Source organism: Saccostrea cucullata, unplaced genomic scaffold (genome assembly GCF_032062105.1).
Source record: "Saccostrea cucullata isolate Sc308-1 unplaced genomic scaffold, CSIRO_AGI_Scuc_v1 ctg720, whole genome shotgun sequence".
In the NCBI taxonomy this organism is placed as follows: Eukaryota; Metazoa; Mollusca; class Bivalvia; order Ostreida; family Ostreidae; genus Saccostrea; species Saccostrea cuccullata.
In genome coordinates, this window is record NW_026923311.1 from 38819 (window position 1) to 61318 (window position 22500).

Below are 22500 nucleotides of genomic sequence, written 5' to 3' on the forward strand. Positions count from 1 at the left end.
GTGAGAATGCAATAATGTACAGCTGTTGCAAAAAAAAATATGACTTGCGCGATTGAATTAATAAAGTACTTTTTTCATAAAAATGCACACAACATTTCGCCATATTTAAGAGAAAGCAACTATATGTTATGTGTATTTATTATGGTTATAAATATAAAAGCATACATGTACGTTTTATTAAAACAGAAAAATAGACTTTTTAATTTGAATTTTGACCTTTAGAAAATATTCAAAATAATTATTGCATTATTTTTTTTAATTTACATTCTTCGTCGAAAGAATTATCCTATTTTACTTTTATTGAAAAATGCATAAATATATCTTTAAATAAGTGAATGAGATCACGAAATTATTTATATTGAAAAAAAAAATGCACATGTACGTACCAAGACCTAAATTTACTTTTGATAGCAAGCATTAAAAAAAACATTATTACGAATCATTCACCTGTTAATTCTATTTTTATAACTCCGCTTGAAAAGTAAGAGAGTATATACATGTAGTTATAATATAGATTGTATAAATTTATGATCTTGATGTTTGACACTTTGACCTCGAAAGTCATAGGGGTCTTCCTTAGGCCTATAGAATTCAATTGAAAAAGGTCAAAGGCTTTGCAAGATATCGCTCGGGAACGAAAGTGCTATAGACAGGCAGACAGACATACAGACGGACAGACCACACAATTCATATTACACACTTTAAGGGAAAACGAGGGACAAAAGCATATTTAATTTAATAATAAAATGCTTTCTTTGGTTGTTAGTACGGTAAATAATGTCACAGCTTTTGAAGAAAAATACATACTAGTAACCACAGGCCTTCAGATATACGTTTAGAAAAAAATTGAGATGTTGCAAAAAAAAAATATTTTCTTTTTTACACACAATTTTTTTAAGCGATCCAAAGGCCTGTGCTAGTAACCTAGGGTACATAGTTTATTGTTTACACTCACAATTGTATGTCCAAAGTAAAAAAAAACATTCCGATTAAAAATGAAATATGTTGAATATTGAATTATACTATTGAGATACAAAAGAATATGTAATTGTATACATAACTGCATGATGGAACAGCCATTGTTCAAGAAATCCATGCACGTGGCTTGCTTAGACAGTGCCGTTTATGCATTGATTAATAATGGCAATTGTCTTCATGAGAAATAATATAGGGTTATTGAACATATATTGGTGATATATTGGCACAAGTTGTGCTGTTCAAATGCATGAGCTTGCGAGTGCATTTGAACAGCCATTACGAGTGCCAATATTCAAGCATTATACCTGTAAGTTCAATAACTCCTTTATTATATAGCTAAAACATTTCCACATAATTTATAATAATTATTCCATCTAAAAAAGACAAATTAATGATTTTTTTAAATATCGGTATTCAAATTAACGTCTGTCCTGTAAGCGTTCAATATCGCTTCATTCCGATGACCCTACCGAGCGATATGATTTGATTATTTAGGTTTTAATGGGTCTAAAACGTACCGGTACTAAATTTTTAATAAATAATTTCATTTTGTGTGAAAAATAGACACATCGTACCTTCATTTCGTTAATTTAGCTCTGAGAATTTGACCGTTTACAACAGGGCGTTCGATATTGAACGCTCAAAAAATATTCGGAATGTTTCGGGAATTTACTACTATAAAGTGCATTAATTGAATATCAGAGTATTATGTTTTTGATTGATATCTAAAGTTAGAGAATTTGGTCGTATTAGGGATGGAAACCCTTGAGGACGAAATTTACAGCTTTCCCTCAGAATTCTCAAAAATTATATATTTTACAAGATACATGTAGTCTCATAACTTCAAAAAGAGGGTGCAAACATGGGCTAGCGTGTTATTTTACAATTAAAACAACCACAAAAGGAGTCTCTATTTCTTCTACTCTCTCTCCGCTCCCCTCCTCACCTCCTTTTCGTACTCTCTCTCTCCCCACTTCCACTCTTTCCTCCTCCCTCCACCCTAGTTGGTGTGCTCCTCTCCCGCTCCCCACTTCCTCTCCCCCTGTCCTCCTATCTCTCCCCACTTCCTCTCTCTCTCCCTACTACTACCACCTCTCCCCACTTTCTCTCCCTCTCCCACGCTCTCTCTTTCTTTACTTTATTAGTCTGTTTTTTTTTACTTAGTTAATTGACATTGTGAAATAAAATTATATATATGCCTAATACAGATTTGTTTCAAAAAGTTTTAAAAGTAAAAAAGATGGAGAAAATACTTGCTGTGAAATAAAGAGTATTGTTTCTTGTTTTTATAAACATTATTATAAAATGTTTATTCTTGATTTTTTATCTTTACATTTGATGTTGCAAAATTGTAGTTTTTGTCAAAAGATGAATGTAATTTAAAAATTATAAGGGCGATAACTTCAAACAAAAGAAACTACTGCTTCCCATTCCCAATTAGATCACTGCGCTATATGTTTGTGCATTCAATTTTATATGCTTTTGTGACAATATTATGATATGTCAGCTTGAAATCCCAGTTCAGTTTACTTAAATTTTATATTTCATAATTCTTGTCCTGTTCCGACATCGAGCCGTTGCATTTCATGTTAATCAAAATGCACTTGCATCAAGACTCCCTCGTTGGTCTACAATCCAGTACACATGTACCAAATTTTCTTAAATAGTTGTGTATAAAAGTGTTCGGTGTTTTTTATTCAAATATGTACTGTTTATAAAACTACATGTTATCTTTACTTGTTGCATGGTTCTACTCTACTAACCATAGATTTCGCGTTTTTGAATGGACACTGTTAAATGATTTACCGTTGGGCCATAAGCGTAATTTGAGTAAATGTTCACCTTATTATAGGTCTACCAGTTAGGTCTACAATGGCGCAATTCCGGTGCGGGGTGCTCCCTCTGCGTATCGAGACTGGTCGCTACCGCGGAGAGCCAATTCCAGATAGAATATGTAATCTCTGTGATTTGAACGAAGTAGAGGATGAACTTCACTTTCTTTTTGAATGTGATCTATATAAATTCTGTAGACAGGACTTTCTACGAAATATTGGAATTTCAAATTTACAATATAATGATTTAAATGTTCTCTTTAAATATCTGTTAACTCACTTCCCTCGTTAATCTGCAAATTTTATTTATAAAGCCTATAATTCAAAACAACGAAAAATCACACGCATGTAAATTGTAATGTATATAAATTGTTAAAAGTGACTTATAGGTCCGATGGGCCGGGTGTTGAACATATATTATGTTTAATTGTATAACGAATGTTAAAAATAACTGTATATACACATGTCACTATAATAAAATATTTACTTACTTACTTACTTATAGGTTCTGGCAATGCTTCTAGGAAAATTAAAATCATCCAATTAAGCATTAGAGCCATGCAATCAAAAGAGAGAGTCGAGTAAGTTATGGGCTTTTAAAAAAATGTTTTAAGTTCAATAAGTTGCCTCTGTCGCGCATAGGTACCCCTCAAGCTACAATATACATGTGGACGTATGTAACATTATAGAGGTAAATGATTAATAAGGTAATCCGATCCTCAGGTCTATTAATCAGGAATTGGGTAATTGACAGTACTCATAATTTTTTTTTTCAGAATTCTTAGAATAATATGTATTTACCCATGGTATTTTTTCAAAGATCTTCATAACAGTTAGAGCTACATGTGTAAATATGGCGTATCTGAGCTAAAAAATAAAAAAATGATATGTAGTTTGATATGATATTTGCTATCTACATTCAAATTAAATTATTTCACTGATTTTGAACTTAAATATCATGTCGTGTATATAGGTTAAATTGACTTTAAACTGTGTCTGATATTTTTATCCGAATCGGAAATAAATCAGTTATTGTTTTAAATCTCGGATATCTATGAAACGCGATTAATTTAAATTGTGTATATTTAACAGGAAAGTCCTATCTTTATATAGAATAACAAAACAAATGGAAAGATTAATTTTAGTCTTTTAGTCAGTCTGAACTTATCAAAAATACGCCATATATGATTGTAATCATATTATATAGGATTAAATCTTAAATATATTTTCATAAAGTGCGAATCAAAGTACCCACTAGGCATTTTCTAATTAAAACTGATCAACAAATCAACAAATGTTAAAAATTGATCGTCCATTGTAGCGTCATCCTACCTTCAGAGATCATGATTTGAACATACTTGAATCTACACCACCTAAGGAAGTTTCCATATACATGTACATATAAATATGACCAATCATTTATGGAAGGGAATTACCGCCAAAAGTCTATGTATCTTGCTTTTATTCTTATTCTGCCTACTTCTTTATGCTTTGTTATTGTTGTAATTATATGTCACTTTATTATTTTCATATTCGTCTTTATTACATTTCACTTTGACTTTTATCCCTCTTCATTTTGCCCTTACTTCTATGTTGCTTTATTCTTGTAAATTCATTTTACTTTCTTTTAAATTGATACAGTTTCTTAAATGATTATAACTATTACGAACGCTAACTCAATCACGCAAACAATGAAGCATATTCAATGAAGACGAATTCAAGTTGTCCGAATTTAGTGCCGCATTATAACGCTAGGTGGCAGGGGTGTTCGCTAAGAGTGTTGGTAAAATTAGGTAAGCAAACCCGTGCCGGGGTTATTCGAGTTTTTTAAATTTTTTATTAATCAAACTTAAATTTTCAAAAGAACGATGTTTGTTATAAGTCCAGGTATGTACCCGATACATGCCATTCCCTCGGAAGTCTCGCTAGATGGTAAGATTTCCCCTGGAAGACTGACTACATAGTGATGCTTCCTTCGGAAGACTATATGTACAGTGGGACTTCCCGCCGGGGAAGTTTCAATATATAGGTAGTCTTCCGTGGGAAATCTCGCTATATATAGCAATTCGCCCCCATTGCTAGCAACCCCTCCCCCGAATAGTTTTTTTAAATCGTAAAACATGTTTATATATACTAACGTTTTCAGTTTTTGAAGAAAATTTATCCGTTCTATCAGGGACTACATGTATATACTAGTATATAGGTCCCTGGTTCTATATGAATAAATATCTAAATAATATCATTTTAATAGTGTTTTATAAATATTTTAAAAGTGTTTTATAATTAAATCATTTTAACCATTTAGTTAAACATAGATAATCTTCACGAGTACATATGGATAATGACTCCCCCCCCCCTTGGATGCAGTCCGCTGTCGCCCGCGTGGCACTGTGGTTACGGCGTTTGCTCTATATAGAGTCACGAAGTACAGTAGTAAGGAGTTGACCAGTACGTCGTGGGTTCGAATCCCACTATAGGATGTGGAGTTCGGTCCTTCGGATGAGATCTAGACCGTATTATCCGAGGTCCCGTGTCGCAGTAGGTACTGGCACGAAAAAAGATCCCTCACTGCTCAATGGCTATAAGTGCCGAGTGTATAGGACAAATTTGCAGCTCTCCACCGGCAAGAGGTGGCTTCTACATTTGAGTGAAAAATTCTCGAAAAAGAAATTATACAATGTACAATCACACCACCAAAGTCTCAATATATATACTGAGTTCTGGGTGGACGACCTCCTATGGGTAAGTTCCATCGGTAGAGGAGAGGATGGCCAAGAAACATTTTCCTAATCGTAAGTTTTTACTACTGGAAAAGTTCAGCGAAAGGCTTGTTGCCCCCCATCCCTTATCCCTAACACTTTTTGTTGCAGTACTAATAGTTGATTTATATATTAAAAGTCATGTACTTAGTGGCATATGAGTAAAATTTATTACTGAAAAAAAGTTGACGACCCCCCCCCCCCCCTTCACAACCACCAATTAGAATTTTCGAGTTTTAGGATTTTTTAAGCTCTCCTGGTTGATGACAAACACGGTGCGTACTAAAGATATTTCTTTCTTTATTGAAAAGTGTTATTTTAATATAAAATATTAACGCAGAAAAAAGACCGGGGTGTTTCTAGTATGCCTGGGTGCATGTAGTCTGGTTCCGACTTCGCCTTCCATGCGCGGATCTGGAAAGGGGGTAGGACCCCCTGGAATTAACAAGGTTACTAAAACAAGGAAAAAAAGTTACCACCCCCCCCCCATCCCCACTCCACGAAATAGAATGTTGACGTTTGAGCGAGTTTAGGTTTTTTTCTTCATTTTATGCTTGTCAAGAAAATTCTGGGATTTAATTTTTTTTACTTGGTTCCCCCCCCCCCGGAAAAAAATTCTGGATCCGCGCCTGCCTACCCATAATGCTCCTCACTCCTTTGCAAAGCCCTGTCCCTAGAATCACGCGCATCAGCAGTTACTATCTGTCGTGAAATAAAGTTCAGTTTAGTGGAAGGTTCTGAAAAACAACCCAATTTATAAGGGTTAGCTAGTATCAAAATATTTAACATTTTTATAACAATTAAACTGTAATTCAAATATCCAACAAATAACTTTATTAGAATTATATTTTTCAGGCGAGAGAACAGTGACGTAGCATCGTTTTTGAAAGTGGGGAGGGGGGCAACAAGAGAACAAATATTCAAGCTACCCGGCTGAAAACAACTTGACAAGCGCAAAATAAACCCCAGGAAATTGTCCAAACTTGAAAATACATAGACGTCGGAGCCGGGGAGGGGGGGGGGGGCGGAATTTAGCCCCCACTTCTTTCCAAAGATAGACTTAGTATAGACATTGAACATTTTTACAGGTTTAGCCCCCACCCCCACCCCACCCCACTTTCCATGGACACGATGCAGTAAAGGTTTAAAATGGGGAAAGTGGTGGTATTTGGAAAAAAAAACTTTGGCACTGGAGTTCGAACCTTCAACCCACCCACACCCCAGCCCTCCTCACGCAATAGGATTTTTTTTGTTTTGAAAATGGACATTTATTCTTTTTTTTTTTTGCTTGTCAGGTTTTTTTTTTGAAAGTCTAAAATAAATTCTTACACTTACCCCCCCCCCCCAACTTTCAATTAACTTGCGACGCCAATGAAATCCTATTTCGGAGGCGGGGTGGGTTTTGAGTTAGATTCAAATCCTTCTATAGAATCAAATTTGAATTTTCTTCCTACTATACGTACTACATTTACTTATTTGACCCTTGCTCTTACAAAGAGTGGGTCGGCCTTTAAATGATCATATTCAGTATAGTATATATAAAGTTATGTCTGAAAAAAAGCCGCTATTCCTATGTGCCCAGAGAAAATAAATATGGAGTTTCCATCATTGGATCGGGAGATCGGATCCGGCCTTCAGAAGTTCGATTGATAAAGTATTAAGGCGTATTGAAGAATCTCAAATAAACCGACCCGGGTTTGCTTACCTAGTTTTACCAACACTCGTAGCGAACACCACGCCACCTAGCGTTATAATGCGGCACTAAATTTTGACGGTTTGACAACTTCCATTCGTCTTCATTGCATATGCTTCATTGTTAGCATGATTGAATTAACATTCGTAGTAGAGATAATGCTAATAATTTATTAAAGAAACTGTTTAAGTTTAAAAGAAAGTAGAATGAATTTACAAGAATGAAGCAACATAGAAGTAAAGAAAAAAATGAAGAATGATAAAAGTCAAAGAGAAATGTAATAAAGACGAATATGAAAACAATAAAGTGACATATAATTACAATAATAACAAAGCATAAAGAAGTAGGCATAATAAGAATAAAAGCAAGATACATAGACTTTTGGCGGTAATTCCCTTCCATAATCATTGCTTTGCTGTTCTTGAGAACTTTAAATGATTTTCTCTATATCTTCCTATGTTAAACTTTGATCGTCCATTGCGGCCATTGTGGGCCCCACCCTACCCCTGGTGAAGGGTGAACAAAATTGAATCTACGCTAGTTGTGGCTGTTTCCATATAAATTTGACCAACTATACTTGAGATGAAGATTTTTTAACGACTTTTCCCATATACGCGCCTATAAGATCGTCCATTGTGGCCCCACCCAACCCCCGGGGGTTCATGATTTGAACAAACTTGTATCTACACTATCTGACAATGATTCCGCATGATTTCATCTTTTCTGGCTCATATATTTGTTCTTCAGAAGAAGAATTTCAATGATGCTATTAATTTTTTCGCTATTTTGTAATTGTCTCCCCTTGGAGGAGGGCATGGCACTTCATTTGATAAACTTGGGTCCCCTTCACCCAACAAATGCAATCTCTACCCAATTATCGTTCCAAGAAGAGATTTTTTCACAACTGCAAGGTCACTTTAATAAAGCTGTTTTGAATCTTCTCGTGTTGTGAAGAATCAGAGACCTCTTAACTGTTTAGAGTGGGACCACAGTATATGATGACCGTCAAGCAAAAGCATACATTTTAAATAGTGAAATGAAGATTTACGTAACATTGTTGTCATATTTATTTATGTGTGAATGTATTTCAAAGCAGAAAAAGTGTCTGGCAAGTATGAAGCGAGTATGAAGCGACTCTATACAACAGAATGAGCAATATCAACAGAAAGCCTAAAGGAATGGGCATTCGGAGATAGAAGGACTAGAATTACCGTTTGCCACGTACGCGGAATAGAGTTGTGTCCCTTTGAGGAACTCTTCTTTGTATGAAGATGAGCAGATGAAAACAGACAAACTTAAAACTAGTCGAAGGAAAATATTGTGTATAGTTTATTTATTATCATGGGAAACACAGATACAAAACTAAACTTTAGGAAAGCAGTGATTCAACTTACTACAAAGACACAGGTAAAAAATCATCCCGGTGTTCGGGTTTTGAAGTTAAAAATTGGTTTATCGTAATTTGCCAACATGTCGCTAGTTGCACGGATCAATAAATTTCCAATAATAGATAGGCTATCTATGACGTGCAAAGATTTTGGTATAGAAAATTTCAAGGAATTCAGACAGAATAAACTAGATAATTTTATTGTAATTATTCTATTTGACTTACTTTCATTTGATGAAATTTAATAGGTCTGTGGTTTTTTTTTTTTTTTTTTTACATCTTAATCTCATGTTATCTACTATTATAACATGTTTCAGCTGTGCATGTAATTATCTTGCAGCCCATTGAAGCAAATGATGAGGCATTTTGGGAACAGTTTTGGTCAGAAAGTGTGACGTGTGTCCAGGATGTATTTACACTGATCCCTGCTGCAGAAATAAGGGCATTAAGGGAAGAATCTCCGTCTAATCTAGCCACACTATGTTACAAAGCTGTTGAGAAATTAGTAGCAGCTGCAGAGAGTGGGTGTCCTTCTCAGAGAGAGCAACAAACAGGTACACAGAGAAAACAAGACAGAGGCAACATAAATCAAGCAGTGTTATTTCAATGTGAATGATTGATTATACTGGCATACACAAGTGAAATTATATTGAAATATGTTCATTTTTTTTTTACATTGAATCAAGCATTTTGCACATATTTTCAAGATCAACTCAAAAAGGACAGTATATTGTAAACCAACATTTATTCGCATGTGAGAAATATTGAAAGTGTAATTGAATGTTAAATGGAAGTAGAAATGTACATGTAGGCTAATATTAATCGCTGCAAACCATTTCCTTTGCTTGTTTCGTAGAACATTTTTCCTAAATCCTTATTCGTGAAAATTAATAGTAGCAGATTGATTTTAAGCTGACGAATCACGAATAAAAGATGGCGTGAATAATAGTTGGTTTACAGTAAATCAAAGATTTTAAGCAGTATTTAAAACATTAACTTAGCATTTAATTGAAATATTAAATGGAAGTAGAAATGTACCTGTATAGGCTATATTTTATAATAAATCATTACATGTATTGTATTTTTTCACAGAGCAGGTGACCAAGTAAGCAAATGTTTAATTTTCTTTCAGTTTTAAATTGTGTGAGACTTCTGACTCGCATATTACCATACATATTTGAGGACCCTGACTGGAGGGGATTTTTCTGGTCTACACTACCAAACCAGTCTGAGGAATCTAAAACTATTAAGATTAACATTGTCAGAAGAATGTTACTTATTATACATGTACAATCTATAATGATGGACACATAACTAATTATTGTCTAGAATGTATATTTTTTTCCTTTCATAGATCTTGTATATTTTTTGTGTGTGTTTGTCAGTGACATACAGGCTAAATCTATATACAAACATATTTCTGCCAATTTATAAAATCATAATATAGAATATTTCATAAACTTAAGTTCTAAAGTCTAACTTCTCAGGGGTGCCTAATTCAATTTGATAATTTTTACAATTATCAAATGACATCATTTTGAAGATTTTTTTTAATTATTCGTAGAATTTTGTGAAATATAAAAAGTTTCTCTTTTCCAGATTGAAAGCTCACCACTAGCACAATCCTTACTAAATGCATTATGTGTGAGTATTTTATTGCACTATTGCTAGAAATATTATGTATAAAAACAAACATCTTCCTTGAAAATGCACACACATTTTGTAAAAATAAAATCAGAGACCTTTCTTAATATATTCCTGTCTTGGAAATCGTTCCTTGAAATTTTAAACGAAAAAGTTGGCAGGGTGATAATTTGTTTGCTATTAGCTTACTTGTATATCCTTATAAAAATACCATTATTAAAGAAGATGACAAATTTGTATGAACACTTTGACTTATATCCTTTTTTTTCATGTAGGATCTCCTGTTTTGTCCAGACTTCACAGTTCAATCTAACAGAAAGTCAGGACCAGTAAGTATATATAAGCATTCAGTAAGATTTAAATTTAGAATTATTAAACTTTATTAAAACTGATGAAACAATGATATCATATTAAAGTTGATCTGATTTCTAATTGGGATCTTCAATTTTAAAAAAAAAGTTTTCTGATGACCACAACCTGAATTAATTTGCTTGATTAATTTTATTCTTTAGGACAATCCTGAGGACATGGGCTCTATAGACAGTTGTGAATACATCTGGGAGGCAGGGGTGGGGTTTGCCCACTCCCCTCCCCACAACCTTCACCATGATCAGCACAGAACAGAGATCATCAAACTGTTTCTTACCTGCTTCTCTGAAACAATGTATTTACCACCAATAGGTAGGAACATCTGTCAACATGTGTACCCATACATTTATATATGTACATACTTATAAATGTTAAGTGTTTGATAAAAATATTTAACAAAATTGTATGTATTCTTTGGCAGTAAATTGTTAAGTTCAGAATTTAATAGAATCATGCAATTTTACTGTTTTAATGAGATACTGTTGCCGAAATACTTCATTTTAAATGTCAGTTGTGTTAAATACTATGACACTGATTTTTTTTCTAGCTGATGCCCACACAGTTCCAAATCAGTGGATTCAGTATTTCACATCAACAGACAACAGGTAAGATGTGTTAGCTTTAAGAAATATATTGTTAGGTATGGATCATTAATCGGTGCTCATGGCTAAAATTTTACCTAAAGCAAAATACAGGTTGAATATATTTACCAATAGTAAGATTATCAGGCATGGCTGATAATGAGAAGACAACCCTGATTGTTGATCATAGGAAAGGCTATCTTGCACCTAGAAAACTTGAAATTAACTGTAATGCCTATGCATACACTTGCTGTGAAGCAAATTATACAAGATCTGAATTCTTCACTCTTTGATAGTTTGTTGACTACTCTTTCTCTAAACTGTTGAAAGATAAGTTTTGAAATTTCAAGGAAAAATTATATACGTGTATTTGATTATTGTAGACATGCTCTGCCATTGTTCACATCCCTCCTCAATATTGTCTGTGCCTATGATCCTGTGGGTTATGGTGTACCATACAATCATCTCATGTTCACTGACTCCCGAGAACAAATGGTAGAGGGCGCCCTTCAAGTGTTGTGTGTTACCATGGAGAATGAATCATCCAATCATAATGTGTCTGTGGATGGGACATCTGGAGGCACTGCTATGGATGCTCAGAGTGATGTAATAAATAATAACTTTTACCATGCTTTTTTTTTTAACATGCGATTTATTTACATATACATATAATAAATAATTCTTAGAAAAAGTGTTTAGTGTAAAAAAATTTCGTATTCTGTAACAACTCCATTTGGAAGATTTCTTTCTTATATCAGACAGGAGTTTGAGAGATAATTTGTTTATAAATTATCTATAACTCATTTCAGACTGGAGGTCCAGATAATTTATTTGTGAACTATCTATCCAGAATCCACAGAGAAGAGGTAACTTAGAACATGATGTTGTTTTTGCCAATAAATTCTTTGTATAAATCAATTCTCAAGACTTCTACTTTTAAAAGTCATTTTCCTTTACATGAAAGTGTTAAAGTTTGAAATGATGTACATGCAACAAATTTTATTGCCGCAAAGGATTTTAAAAGTCATTTTCTTCTTTACATGTAAGTGTTTAATTTTGAAGTGATATACATGCAACAAATTTTATTGTAGGATTTTGCCTTCATACTAAGGGGAATAACTCGTCTTCTAAATAATCCACTCACTCAGACCTATTTACCAGGCTCCTGCAAAAAAATTCAGTTTCATCAAGAGTTACTTGTCTTGTTCTGGAAAATGTGTGATATTAATAAGGTATGTGTATCTTGTTAAGGTACAATGATTATGTTACACAGAATTTCCTATGAAATCAGTTTGTATGTTCATTAGAAGAACAGTAAAATGTGCCATAAACAAGCAATTTTGATTGCGAAGTGGTGTATAAAAAAGCGTAAACTGCTCCAACCCAGGTTATACCAGCATAAATTGGGTTGTTATGTAATTCATTCCTTATAATTTAATTTACAATCGTAAAGTATAGAAATCAAGACAATTTCTATCTTAAAAACATCTTCAAATTATTCATATTTTAAACGTAACATGAAGCGGATTGATATGTTTTTGATGCAAGTCATTGTGACGTAGGCAACCCAGTTTATACAATTTAGATTAATTTTTTATCCAGTCAAATGACAAGTTACAACCAAAATTAAATTATTTAAATATGAACCCTGTTTACAATTTTGACAAACATCTATTTGATTTTTTATTTATTAGAAATTCATGTTTTACGTGCTGAAGAGCAGTGATGTGTTAGATGTGCTGGTCCCAATTCTGTACTTCCTTAATGATGCCAGGGCAGACCAGTGTAAGTATACAAGGCCGGGATATCAAGAACAATTACTCATATTATTAATTTGCATTATAAGTGATTGATGTGTTGAGCAATGTTATTTTTAGTGAATTGCATGACTATAACACATTTTTATTTCTGCTTAACTTCATGAAGTATAAATTTCTCACCCATATTTAAACAAATATCATCAAAATTAGATAGTCTATAAAGAAAAATAGAGTATCAAATTTTTTTCTCATATATATACTGTCAAACCTGTCATAGTGTTGAAATAGAGACCATTTCCTGTCATATGCAACCATTGAATTTCCTATGGAGAATTTTTTTCATTATACAGTAAAACTTGTTCAGTACAAACACAGTTATTGTGAATTCATCAATATAGCAAAATTATCTCCGATCCCCAGCTACATGTATATAAATTTAATGAATTCCTTACACGGATATATCCAATTATATATGCATGTATAGCAAAGTAATTTCATAGGTCCCAGCAGCTTTGTTATAACAGAGTTTTACTGTATTTCACCTGCATTAAGTGAGTCTAGTACATCATTAAAATACTGTAAATCACTTTTTAATACATCGTAATTGTGACAGTGTTCGCAAAAATTCAATTCTCGTGTATAAATATAGGATTATATGAGCAATAACCAGAATTCATGAAAACTGAATGAATTCAGACTTGAATTTGATAACAAATTAATGAAATATTAAGATTTCTCCTTACCCAAATGTCTCATTTGTCAAGAAAACTAGAAATGATTTTAAACTATTATGAAAGATGGTGAAAAGGAAAACAAGTTTAAGTCTGACCATTCAGTATTTATGAATTTACATAAAAAAATTGCTAGAATATGATTCCCTGTTTTAAGAAGTCTGTTGTGTGTGACATTTTTGAGAATTTCTCTTGATCGTTGGCTAAGAGTATGTTTGATTATACTGTTCTATGCAGTAACTGTTGTTGTGCTGAAATCAATTTCATGTTATTGATATTCAAAAAATGATTAATTGAAAAAAAGATTATGAAATTAAACATTTATGCAAAAAAAGGGGTAAAATATTTTCAAAAAAAATTTTAGTAGGATGTGATCAAAATGATATGGGTAAGATTTGCAATTACATTTAATATGACTTTTAAGATTTACAAATTAGTTTAGACTTCGGTCTTTTGTCAATGTCATCTCATTATTGTTTGACAAAGAGAATGTTATCCCAATTTGTCAAGGAAATCAAAGTATTTCAATAGTTAAGATCTTTTAACTTTTGCATTGAATTCATAAGTAGAGTTTGCACTGAAATTTTAAGACAAATGCAGACAAGAGACCTTTCCAATGATTAGTAAACTTACTAAAATGAATAAATAATCTAACTGCTTGTGTTGAATAAATAACTCCTGTATTTATAATAGTTAGGACATTAACTTTTGCATGTACATCCTTATTATCTATAATGTTTGTACATATACCTATCAGTATAATCTCTTGACAAAAAATGCACTTTAGTGATTTTTCACACATTCCACAAGATATACAATGTATTTGGCTTAACTGGCTCTGTAATGGGGGTCATATTTATTGTGTGAATTAAATAAGAATGGAAACAACACCAAAAAAAAATCAAAATTCTGAAGTATTTGTTTGTACGTTATCTCCAGTATGCTATATATTAAGAATCACTTTTTCCAATTTCCATATTTTATACATATTGAATGATTTTTCTCATTGCAGCTCGAGTTGGTCTGATGCACATTGGGGTATTTATTCTACTCTTACTCAGTGGTGAGCGCAATTTTGGAGTCCGGTTAAACAAACCTTACTCAGTACGAGTTCCCATGGATATACCAGTGTTCACAGGGACACATGCTGATTTCCTCATCATTGTAAGTGTTCAGCTGATATTTGTGTATGTATATTAAAATGTGCTATAAAAAATCACAGGAAATAGACTTAGTTGAACAGTTTTGCAGAACAAATTGATAATAAATAAATGTAATGTTAAATTTTAAAGGTTTTCCACAAGATCATTACCACAGGACATCAGAGACTACAGCCACTGTTTGATTGTCTTCTGACCATTATTGTCAATGGCAAGTAGAACTAGAGATGCAACAGCTGATGAGAATATTCACAATTTTTTGTCATAAATTAAGTTCACCTTTTTTTCACATTCTGTGATATGTACATGTTGCTCTCTTGAGATAAGTTGGAATTTTTTTTATGAATTTTATTGATTGCTTATTTCTATTGAAAGTGATTTGTTTGTGTTTTTGTGAATTTCAGTTTCCCCATATCTGAAAACTCTGTCAATGGTAGCCAGCACCAAACTACTGCACCTGTTGGAGGTAAAAAATATTGAAAGTACTGCGAGAAAATGAACAAACAATGCATATATTGTTTCTATATTTTTTGTCCTATCCATGTAACACTGAAATTTATGAATGTTTATTTGTTACCCTTAAATTTGTGTACTAGAGAGTATAATAAGTGAATGTTGTCTGTTCTATTTTGGGCTGTTTATTTCAGGCTTTCAGCACCCCCTGGTTCCTCTACGCCAGTCCAACAAACCACCACCTGGTGTTCTTCCTTTTGGAAGTTTTCAACAACATTATACAGTACCAGTTTGATGGTATGGATGTGTTCCAAATAAAAATACACAACTTTTATTTGTGTAAATTGTATTATCGCAAATACATGTAGTCTCTGTGTCAAAAAAAAGGCTTATCACGAAAAATTTTTATGTAAATCACTGTCACAAATAAAAAGTTGGTTTACAGTGATACACAAATGCTGAATATTTCAGGCAACTGCAATCTTGTATACACAATCATTAGAAAAAGAAATGTATTCCATCAGCTGGCAAACTTGCCTACAGAACATGCCACCATAGCAAAGGCTCTCAGCAAGAGGGGGAAGAAGTTTGTTCAGCTGACCCCCGAGAGTGGGAAGGATCTCCCCACAATGGAGGGGGCGATACCGGCCATGGAGGCAGAGCCAGGAACCCTCAAAACAACATTAGCTGCCACACCCAGTAAGTAACCATTCAATTCTACACATGAGTTAAGTTTTTAAAGTAAGCTTGGGCATTTTTAATGCACAGCAGTTTTAAAATTGTTAAAAATGTTTAAAATTTTATTTTTAAGTTTAAAAAATACACTTGTATTTGAATAACTATGACAACCTTTACCCAAACAAGCCAAAGTTATGACCATAATATAACTTAATGCATCCATACTAAATATGGTATTGTAGATTTTCTTTAAAGTTATTATATGCTTGCAATTTACTTTCATATACCAGAGTTACTGATATTATTATAGTTCCATCTATATCTTACTATACATGTATGTTTACATTCATATATAACAGTCCTTCAAAAAATAAGTGTATTATCATAAAATCCTTATAAATTTGAAACTAAAAAATATACCAAACAATTTAAAATATATACATATACACAAAGATAAATACACAACACTTTGCATACTTTTCATACTCTTTATGTATATATTTTCCAAACTTTTATCTAAATTTGAAACAAATAAATAAAAGATATCACAATACAATAAAAATATCTTTTGACTACAGTTCATTACATACCTTATCCTGATGTTTGATAGCATGTACATATAAAATGCATATCTGAATCTGTATCACTTTTCATAAAACGTTAATTTAGAAACTTTTTTCACCATTTATCCTAACAAAACAAAAAATGCATTGTGTATACAACTCCTTTTCTCAGTCTTTTTGCATTGACATTTTATAACAATTCTCTCAGTTTATATTTGAAAATAGTTTACAATAGAAATAATTCTCTTATGTTAGATTTTATTTTTTAAAGTTAAACTTACACCAGAGCTAAAAAGTAAGTGTTTTCTCTAGACTTAGTTCATCTCATATTCTTTTTATCAGCATCTTGGCTTGCTATTGTTTAATAACACCTGAATTCCTTGCAATGATATCAGGACTTATCATCACTGTTTTCTTGACTGAATTGAATTCTATTTAAATGTGAAGCATTTGCTATTCAGTTTCTGCTCTCACATTTCTTTACCATGCCCAGGATGAAAGTAACTTAATTCTCTTATTAAGATTAGACCTCTTTTAATATCAACAATTTTTACTTAAAACTGTCAAATTAGTTTTGATGTATATTCTGTAAGGATTTCTTTTACCTGTCTTCAACATCTGCATGTACCGTTACATACATGTAAATATGCATTGGTCTCTTATTTAGCCAAGTTGCAAATTTCCCCACATTCTCTTGGCATCAGAATGATATCAGGTAAAATCAAATAGACATTGACAACACCATCGTAAAGATCAAGGTCACTAAATCACTCACTATATAACAAGTTAGAGATTCAGATAAAGTTTACAACAAATGAAATACCAAATCAAAGCACCAAGCATTTCACAAGAAACACATTACTTCCCCTTGTCATGCAGCAGTAGAAATCATTTTAATGCTAAATTTGCAACTTAGCAAATATGCTCTTTGAAGTCAGTTTTTTTTTAATCTGTGTTGATGAGCATAATCACTGTTCACTAACATGTTTGGCTTTGAAGTGATAATCATGATGGGGGCAGGGGAATGAACTATAGTGGGATCTTGGTAATTTGTAATGAACTGAGAGTCAAAGATAACAGAAATGAATATGGTAAACTCATTTCTGTGAAAAGATAAAGAAATCTATCTATTATGTTTTTATCTTTTCTTTATACATGTACGTAAATGTAAGTAGTTGACACAATTAGATGAAAGAGATGAAAAAATGTTTTTACTATTCCTTTTTTTGAATGTTATGATTTTGATATGTTGAATTGTACATGTAGATTTTTGGTACACATGCACTTTTAATAGCCTTTTGAGGACATCTTTAACTTTTTTATATTGTATATATTTAGTGTATGAAGCTATTTCATTTTGAGATCTTGTACAGTCATAATCTGTTACAGTGAAACCTGTCTAATCTGACATGCACAGGGAGACAAGTTTTGTGTCAAAATAGACAGGATATCTGATTGTATAGTGTAAAGAACATAGAAAACAGTAAATGAAATTGATTAAGGATGGAAATTCACAGTGAAACAGATTGCACAGGTGTCAGAGTAATCAGTTTTCACTGTACGTGTAGTTCTTGGTAGTCCCACTATGACCTGAAAATATTTGTTACAGGGCTGGATAAGATGACAGAAAAAGCAGCCCCAGACGAGGGTCACTCAGAGCTGACCCTGAAGGAGCTAGCTACCTCCACCGGCAACATCAATATCCAGCCTCCCTCAGAAATCCAGGACCCCGACTCCCCTGAACACAAAAATCCCAAGACAAAGTCATCCAGATCTGTTCCTGTTAGTAATAATTATAGTAACAGTTGTAAGAATTTAAGATCCATGGCCATTTAAGAAGTTAATGATAAAAGATATATAATAAATGTTTTAAAATTAATTATTGAAGCGTAGGATGGTTACAATATATCCTGATTATTTACTTTGTAGCCTCTGAATTTAAATATAAATGTAATAGAGTATTAAATATTTTTTAAATTCACCAAGAAGAATTATTTTTATCCAGAATTCCCCACCAGCCAGTCCCACTGGGTCAGAGACAGCAGCCCGGCCCCCACTTGCCAGAACATCCTCCACATCAAGTTCTGGGGGATCCTGGGTGGCCACACCTGAATGGGTAGGCTATATACACATAAAGAAAGCTAAATTTCCCTTACTTTAAGCTTTATTAAGTTGTTTGGGTTTATATAAATGTAAAACCATAAAGTGCAAAATTAATTAATTCCTTTGTTTTATATTAGTGTGCTTTTAGAATATTTTTACTTCAAAGTAAAGTAATAATGGATCAAGAGAAATTTGAATTTATGGGAGAGGTATTTGCATCCCAATTGGTATTTACAGAAAGATTCATTTTTTCATTCTATATTATTGATCGTTTTTAACAATTCAGAAAGTACATTTCGCATGCATTTTTTGGGTTCTTCTGTTTGGCATTTTGAAATTTATTGATACACTATGCATTTATCTTTCTGAAAATTATGTACCAGTATAATGTTGAAAGAAAAGACAATTGGAGAAATACATGTATATCAAATGTCTCAATGTCTGAATGTATATCTGCAAGTTTATAAAAATTATTATTTTTAATATGTGTGAGTGGAAAGCTTTTGTATTCACCATAGATAAATTGTTCTAATTGTAGGTCCAGTCTTGGAAACAGAAGCTGCCTCTCCAGACCATTATGAGAATGCTGCAGGTGCTTGTACCACAAGTAGAGAAGATCTGTATTGACAAGTGAGTTTATATACTATATGCTTTACAGTTTAACATAATTTAATTTAACATTGATCAATTTTGAAAAACTTGTTAGAATTTTATATTCATGAAATTCATTTGCATAACTTTTCTTTGCGTGCAAATAGCATTATAATGAAAATGATGCAAACCAATTATTTTGCTTTGCATTTGTAGAATATGTTTCTTCAGTTGTGAAAGATAATCACTGTGGATTGATAGTGAATGCAAATAAAAGAACCTGATAATAGTTGGTATATGTGTTGGTATTACATAATCATACCTGTTGGTTACACCTTTATCTTCTTTTTGTGTTACAGAGGATTGACAGATGAGAGTGAGATACTGAAGTTTCTCCAGCATGGAACATTGGTGGGACTACTCCCAGTTCCCCACCCCATCCTAATAAGGAAGTACCAGGCAAACAGTGGCACCACCATGTGGTTCCGTACCTACTTGTGGGGAGTCATCTATCTCAGGTCAGTGTCAACAATCACTAATATCTTTATGTGACATGGCAAATTGGACAAATTTCTATTTACATGTATAAAGTTTTTGCAAGGAAATTTGGCAACACTGGGTTTGAGATGCTAAAATTAATTAAAATATGATATACTGGTTGTATATAGGTCAAAGAATGAACTATTTAGGGCTTGCAGGGGAATAGTTCCTTCAAGGGTTTTAAAAGAGCTACCCCACCCACAACCAGTGGATAAGCGTTTTATTATACTGATGTATAGGCTAATATAATTTCTGAGGTTTGAATTTTTTTGGAGAAAGATAATTCTGAAATCATAAAAATTAACATCATCAGTTTAAAGATTTCTTGCTGGAAATCAAAACAATAATTGCATGACAATTTTTAGCAAAAACTTCCGGGGTATAGCTTTGCTATGCATGGATAGTTATTTTACCTTCTGAACTTTATATAGGAAACAATTTAACAGAAGTATAATACTATCGCAAACAATTTATTCCATATTGGTTATTATGGAAATTTCTCTAATTATAAAATCACTAAAATTACTTCTCACTAAAAATATATATATACCAATTTTGGGGGGATAAAATACTAAATTTGTGTGTCTCTAATATTTTCTTATAAAGTATTTGTCAAAATATCATACTAAAAAATTGTTCCCACTTGCAATGAAATTCTCAAAGTAAAGGGATGGGTGAAAGTGGCAAAATCAAAAGATATTTCATAAAGCTACAGACAGATACTATTTAAACTTCATGAGTTTAATAAAGAGTATTTTCCTTTTGCAGAAATGTTGATCCACCAATATGGTATGATACAAATGTAAAACTGTTTGAGATCCAGAGAATTTGATAAAGGTTACAAAAAGGAAGAGAAAAATCTGATCAAAAAGGAAAGACTTTGCCAAAAGGAGTTGGTTTTAAAGGTCACAAAGTAAACTGACCATTAAAGATCTGTATTAAAAAATCATGGCATTATTCTAAATGTAGTGTGTAATAATATTGTGACATCCAGTATCTACATGCATGCTTCTTTCTTATATAGAAAAAAATTTAATCAGTTCTTTATGAACAGATATTTCTATGTCAAAACTCTCATGATAATATGGTATTTTAAATATTCATATTTTATTCTACTCAGTTAAGAATGACATGAATTGAACTGATGAAATGGTGACAATCTGTACATGCATTTGTTAATTTAGTGAAGAATGACAAAACTGTTTTCTGTGATATTTCCTATGGCATTCCATGAAATAACAGTGTGATGGTTATCTTATCTTGGAACTGTATGTAGATCCCTTTCTATATTTAGCAACTTGTACTGCGGATTATTACAAAACAGTTAAGCTTTGCAAATTTAATTGTATGATTAATGTAATAGAGTAAACATCTACATTATATATGTGTGTGTATTGTTAAGTTAACAAGATCTCTATTTATTACAAACACTGACCAATAACTGCTATTTAAAAGGTGTGTATAGAAATTTTCAGATCAAAACCAAATGTGTTTAGAAATTAATTTTTCCAAATTGTGCTAAATATGAGCTTTTTACTGGTAAATTAAATAATACGTTGACCAATTTGGTTAAATTGTTAAATAAAATTACTAGCACACATATTTTATTATCAGAAATTCTTGGAGAATTTTGTTGGAGTTGATGTTCTTTAATCTAATAGCTTATAGAAATTTAAGTTAAACCAATAAGAGTATTCTTTAAATTTATATTTGGCATGTATAAAGCAGAGCGTAATTGGTGAAAGAATTTTTGTAGAATTCAACTCATACTATTTTTCTATTGATGTAAGGTTTATGGGTTGAAGAGTAAAGATCTTGAGTCAAGCCGTGAGGGTACACTCTACATATACATGTATAGTGAAACTTGTTTGAAGAGACATGCATGAGGACTTAGGAGACAATGTTTTTGTTAGATTGTAAAGTGCAAAGAACATGGAAAATAGTAAAATGTGAAGAGGAAATAAAGAGTGGAGTTTACAGTGAAACAGAAATGTTAAAAACATCAAGTGCCTGTGAGTAAAATCTGTTTGATTAAATATGCATAAGGAGACAATGTTTTTTGTTAGATTGTATAGTGCAAAGAACTTTGAAAATAGTAAAATGTGAAGAGAAATAGATATCGGAATTTACAGTGAAATGTATTGTACAAGTGCTAGATTAGACAGTTTTCACTGTACAAGAAAATTAAAGTTGAGTCACAAGTCTAAAAAAATATTGGGTATTTCATCATCTAGTACATTTGATAACTTACTCTCTGATAATGCTTGTGTACAAATTATGATATATACTGATACATTTCATTATGTTGTGTTTTTTAATTTAATTTCTGAGAGAATTGCTGCACTGAGGGTATTTATATATATATGGTTATTTATCTTTTAAAGGAACTTTCATAGGTATCCTTTTTAATGATTATTATGAAAATGTATTTGGGCAAACAATGTGCAATTCATGTAAAAATGTAACAAAATATAATATAAAAAATTATGATATTGTTAACGTTTTTGTTAAAGTGTAAAAATATATTTGTGCATATGAATTTGTGTCTATATTGTTAGTGAGAATAAAGATTGCATTATGGCAAAATATATGTGTTGTTGGAAAATTTATGAAAGTTTTTTAATAAGTTAGAAATATATTTTTTTAGCTGTAAATTTTGGTTGAATACGATTTTTCCC

General features: G+C 32.2%; 1 protein-coding gene across 1 annotated transcript; it reads left to right on the forward strand.

The window, feature by feature from the left end:
• The first annotated feature begins 8560 nt into the window (after nt 1-8560).
• LOC134263718 (protein HID1-like) lies at nt 8561-22027 on the forward strand. Its single transcript, XM_062746100.1, has 23 exons — nt 8561-8669; nt 8990-9203; nt 9782-9909; nt 10249-10293; nt 10569-10622; nt 10806-10974; nt 11210-11267; nt 11627-11849; nt 12053-12109; nt 12335-12475; nt 12938-13028; nt 14747-14898; nt 15027-15105; nt 15299-15360; nt 15542-15644; nt 15819-16046; nt 16860-16883; nt 18198-18370; nt 18594-18704; nt 19230-19321; nt 19642-19800; nt 20591-21771; nt 21919-22027. The coding sequence occupies exons 1-22, from the start codon at nt 8604-8606 to the stop codon at nt 20652-20654; spliced, it is 2493 nt and encodes an 830-aa protein (XP_062602084.1). The 5' UTR covers nt 8561-8603; the 3' UTR covers nt 20655-21771; nt 21919-22027.
• Nucleotides 22028-22500: the final 473 nt, after the last annotated feature.